Genomic DNA, 5,035 nt, shown 5'->3' with positions numbered 1-5,035 from the left:
CCTGAGTTCAATCCCCAGTTCCACATAAATAAAATAAAATCAAATCAAATCAAATCAAATCAAATCAAATCAAATCAAATCAAATCTATCTATTTTTTGTTTGACTATACCACTGGTATCCTATCCAAATTATTAGTGCCAAATTCACCTTGGTGAAGCTTTTGCCCTCTTTTCTTGTATAAAGTATTATAGTGTGAGCTCATGCCATCAGTTGTTTGATTTATCTAATGATATGCTCTATGTGTTATGCTAGCTAAGCACTGCACTTCTTTCTTCTATCCATGGATACATTGAGTTCCCAGCACTGTTGATTTCCCAGCACCATTTCTTGAAAGACTTCTCTACCGATGGAAGGGTGTTGGCAGCCTGGTTGACTATCACCGGACCATTTTCAGTGAAATGATGAATGTCAGAGGTATCTTTGGAGAGCACAGTTTCCTTCTTGAGCAAGAACATGAACTTGTACAGATGCCTGTGGTGCAGCCTGCGAGACCTAGAGGCTTGATCCTAGAGCCTGTCGCTCCTAGACTCCCAACCAGTGCAGTATGCTACTGTGCTCATAGCATAGTTGAGTGTAACATGATCATATGAGGTCACCATGACCAGGCATTAAAGTTTTTTAAGCTCTATTATATTCTTCAGGCACTTTGCATATGTGGCCTGTCATTGACTGAAAGGGTGATATGTGGCACGTCATTGTCCAGGGTGATTTTCCCAAGCATCTCTGTCACTGTATGTGTCCTACTTTACCACAGTGCCACAGTTTTGATCAATGGACTTTGTATACATAGCTCCTACAGTGATCTGACATAACCTTTGCACTTTATGGTAGAAAAGTGATAGTGCTCAGTAGAATCAGTCCTGAGAATTTTAAACTTTGATCTTTTATGAAGCTAGCAGTATGTGAAGGGACGCAGTCTGGGATGCTGGGTGGTGGCCCGAAGCTATCGCTCCTAGTCAGCCAGGCAGTCAGGAGAGGGTGACTCACTGATACACTGCGTGTGCCAAAGTGCAATCAAGTCCACTGGCAGAGGGGCCGTAGTTTTCCTTCAGTTGTGGGGATTGAACTCAGGGCTTGTGCATGCTAATTTCCATGACTGTGTGTGGAATGAAGTTAAATGCTTTTTCTAGAGCCAAGGAGATGGCTCAGTAAAATAAGCACTTCCTTGGCAAGCACAAGGTCCTGAGTTCAATCCCTGGTTCTGGAAAAAAAAAAAAAAAAAAGTTCTATAAATGCTTTTTCTGCATCATTTGCGATGATCAGGTGGTTTATTCCTTTGTCCCTGTTAACATGGTGCAGTGCAGTGATCATATTTTATGTGTTGAATCCTGGCACTCCACGAATAATTTCTACCAGGTGAGCGTGTGAACAATGATGCACACATGTATGTGTATATGTATACATTCCTTTAGGTGCACACACACCCACACACCTTTATGTATATTTGTAAAGTTAGGGACAGTTCCCAAAGACTAAGGAATGCTTAGCGGTCCTCTATCTCTCAGCTGCATCTGTAACATTAATTTTCTGGGGGAAAGTTCCTGGGAATCAAAGTCAGGACCTCGTGCTTTCCAGCCAAATGCTGTGCCACTGAACTAAATCACCAGCCACCTAACCCTAATTGTTGATTCACCTTTAAGTGTCAGCTATTACTTCCTTGAAGATTTTTGTACCTGTATCCATCAGGCATAGTGGTCTGCAAGGTTCTGGCTTTGGTTTTTTCTTATACAGTACTGTGTGTCCTTGGAATCAGAGACCAATGTTGGCCTTTAGACTGAGTTAGGACGTGTTTTCTGGTCTTTGTTTTTTGGCAAAGCTTGAGAAGTGTTTGTGTTAGTTCAACTTTAAATGATAGCTACTTTTCCAGCAATGTCCTGTGGTCCTGGGCTTTTCTGTGGTAGTACATTATTTTTCACCTAACTCAGTCTCCGTAGGACTGTAACATCTGCTCAGAGATCCTATTTCTTCCTGCTTCTGTTTATATACAATTTGTGCCTCCAACAATTTACCCATTTTTAATATAGAATTCTTTATACACTCTCTTGGATACCTTTTGATTTTGATAGAATCTGTAGGAGTATATAGGAATATCCCCTCTCAAATTTGATCTTTGTTGTCTTTCCTCTCTTCTTCTTATGCCCCCCCAGCAGTGCGTTCATCAATTTTCTTTATGTTTATGAAGAACCAATTTTAGTTTCATGAATTTTATTTATTGTGTTCCTAGTCTATATTCTCTTTGACTCTGTGTGTGTGTGTGTGTGTGTGTGTGTGTGTGTGTGTGTGTGTGTGTCTGTATGTGTGTACCCTCCTGCGATGAATCCAGGAATCACTGAGCTACATCTCTGCACTCCCGCACACCCTTTCTGAGATGAGTCCATGCTAAATTGCCCTGATAATCCTTGAACTTGCAATCCGCATGTCTGATCCTCCAACCTGGGTTACCACACCCAGTTATTTCCTTTATCTCTGTTCTAACCTTACTTATTTTCTTACCTCTGCGGCCTTTGGGCTTGTCAGAACTGGACAGATAGCTCGGCAACAGAAGCGCCTGCCTGGCAAGCCCAAGGCCTGAAGTTTGGTCCCCTGTACAAAAAAAAAAAAAGTCAATTGGCATGCTCTCAGTTTTCTAGTTTTTCACGTCTATAGTTCAGTTATTGGTTCTATATTTTTTGTTCATTTTTAATGCAAGTATGGGCAGTTGTGCATTTTGTCTCTGATTTCTACTTTTGATGGATACACTGTATTTCCGTATAGAGTGTTTTTCTTCCCATCCTCCTCAAGTTATTTTCTAACCTTTGACCCATTGGGTATTTGAGAATATGCTGCATAGTTTCCACATATCTATAGTTTTCCTTCTGCTGTTTCATACTTCTACCACGAGGGCAGAAAATAGTTTCATGGGAGTCCCATTTTTAAGAATGATTGAGATTGCTTTTGGATTACTGCTTGGTCGGTCGTAGAGAGTGTTTCATGTGCACTTGAGGAAACGAAGCACGCTGCATTTGCTGGGTGGTGTTTCTCCATCTACATGTTAGGCCCCACTTACCAGTAGTGTTGTCCAAGTCCTGAATTTCCATCATAGTGCTATTTCTACTTGTTTATTCCAATACTAACAGTGGATTATTGAAATCTCAAACTACTGCTCTAGTATACTCCCTTTTTCTCTTTAATTTTCCCAGTGTTTTTACATTAATTTGGAAGTTAGCAAGTAGATGCATTCATGGAACTATGGGTTTGGCAATTCATTTTTTTTTTACAGACATTCATAGTGTTAAACATAGAACTTAAGATGACTGTCACATTGCTGTATGATACTATCCTATAGGACAGTTGTATATGCAGTCCCTCAGTGGTGAAGCATCATGATGGGTATGTGACTACATGTTTGAAATGATATATTTTGGCTGGACTGGATTTTTTTACCTGTGTATGGCAGCTCTTTCTCTTGTAATCACTTTAACTTAGCATCTATGACACAGATACTGTCACCTCGACTCATTTCAGATGACTGTTGGATGGAATACCTTTTCCCATGCTGTTGATATCAGCTGCTTTGTTTGTTTCCTCTGAAATGAGTATGTTCTAGTCAGCAGTAGAACATTTGGGTTTTTCAACCAATGTACCATTCTCTTGTTTCAAAAAGGAGGCCTTCATGCCCTTCTCAGCAGGTGACTGTACTGGACCAGGCTTTCCTGTCTGATTCCTGGGCACCTTGGTGGGGAGGAGCCCAGGCCCCAGGCTGACTGAAGTCTGTCTGTGCCCGCAGGTCCCCGTATCTGCCCAGGGGAGCCCCTGGCCCGCATGGAGCTCTTCCTCTTCTTCACCTGCCTGCTGCAGCACTTTAGCTTCTCTGTGCCTGAAGGGCAGCCCCAGCCCAGTGACCGTGGTTCATTTTTCTTCCTAGCGGCTCCAGCCCCCTACCAGCTCTGTGCTGTGCCCCGTTAGAATGAGCATGGCCCCTAGTTGTCCAGTACATGGATGTCTTGATGTACAATAAACCAATCTCATGCCTGTCACTCTGTGTCTGTGTTTACCCCTTTTTACTCAAATTCCACATGATGTCTTTCACCCCCATCTAAAGCTACCTGTGATCCCTTGCCTTCTCCGTCTACCCTGATCACTGTCACCAGAACAAGAGAAATATGTGTACTGATACTCAGCAGGTGGGAGCTCAGCCCATGTCACCTAGGGAAACCAAGGCTGTCTCCTGAGTGGGTCACAAACACCAGCCAGTAGTGTGAGCTCCATTGGTGTCAGGGTGGTGCTGAGTGTGAGTGATTTTCTCTTGGAAATAAACTCAGGTCCTGGTGGGGTGCTGGCTCATGTTGATGAGACCGTGAGGGTCATAGATCCAAGGCACAATCCCTGAAACTTCTAAGAGCTGAGGTTGTGGTTATTATGCATAGCCCCCCCCTCCCCCTGTGCTAGAGGGGTTCGTCCTCCCAGCCCTTGATCAGCATTTGGTCCCCAGGCTGGATAGGTTGCAAGGGTGTTTGGAGGGCATTGGGTGATGCTACAGAACAGCCTTTCACAGCTCCTCAAGGACCCAATGAAAGCCTCTCTCTGGCAATGAAGGTCAGCTGACCCCGCTTCTGGGAATCCTTGTGTCACCAGCACCAATGGAGAAGACCTTTGGTACATGATCTTGTAAGGTTTGAGAGGCCATCTCAGTTGGGTGTGCACGGGGACTAGAGGAGCACCAGAGGTGATATGGCTGTTCAAGTTGCACAGCTCTCTTGGCAAAGCTTAGCCAAGGTGGACTTGTGGTTTTGTCTCTCTACCTACCCAGAGCTCTGGGGCCAGTAAGCCATGTAAAGTTTTTAATTTTACCCACTGAGCTGAGGCCAGCTCCTGGACTCCTTTACCTATGAACTCACCCCAAATCTACCCTGAGGGTCATGGGGAGTCCATATCAGGGGATGATTAACTTTAGAAAGGTTTTGTTTTACCCCCAGAGCTGAGGCCAGCTCCTAGACTACTTTACCTATGAACTCGCCCCATTATCTATCCTGAGGGTCATGGGGAGTCCATATT

General features: G+C 43.8%; 1 protein-coding gene across 1 annotated transcript in view; it reads left to right on the top strand.

Annotated features, from left to right (window-relative positions):
• Positions 1-3,961, top strand: part of LOC101565044 (cytochrome P450 2D16-like) — a 39,587-nt gene extending 35,626 nt beyond the window's left edge. Inside the window, exon 9 of the mRNA XM_023702651.1 lies at positions 3,768-3,961. Coding sequence (XP_023558419.1) covers positions 3,768-3,946 — 179 coding nt within the window. The 3' untranslated portion in view covers positions 3,947-3,961. The remainder of the gene's footprint in view (positions 1-3,767) is intronic.
• Positions 3,962-5,035: the final 1,074 nt, after the last annotated feature.

This window comes from Octodon degus, unplaced genomic scaffold (genome assembly GCF_000260255.1).
Source record: "Octodon degus isolate 3935 unplaced genomic scaffold, OctDeg1.0 scaffold00156, whole genome shotgun sequence".
NCBI lineage: Eukaryota > Metazoa > Chordata > Mammalia > Rodentia > Octodontidae > Octodon > Octodon degus.
Note: the sequence above shows the minus strand (reverse complement) of the source record. Positions and strands in the feature narration are given on the sequence as shown.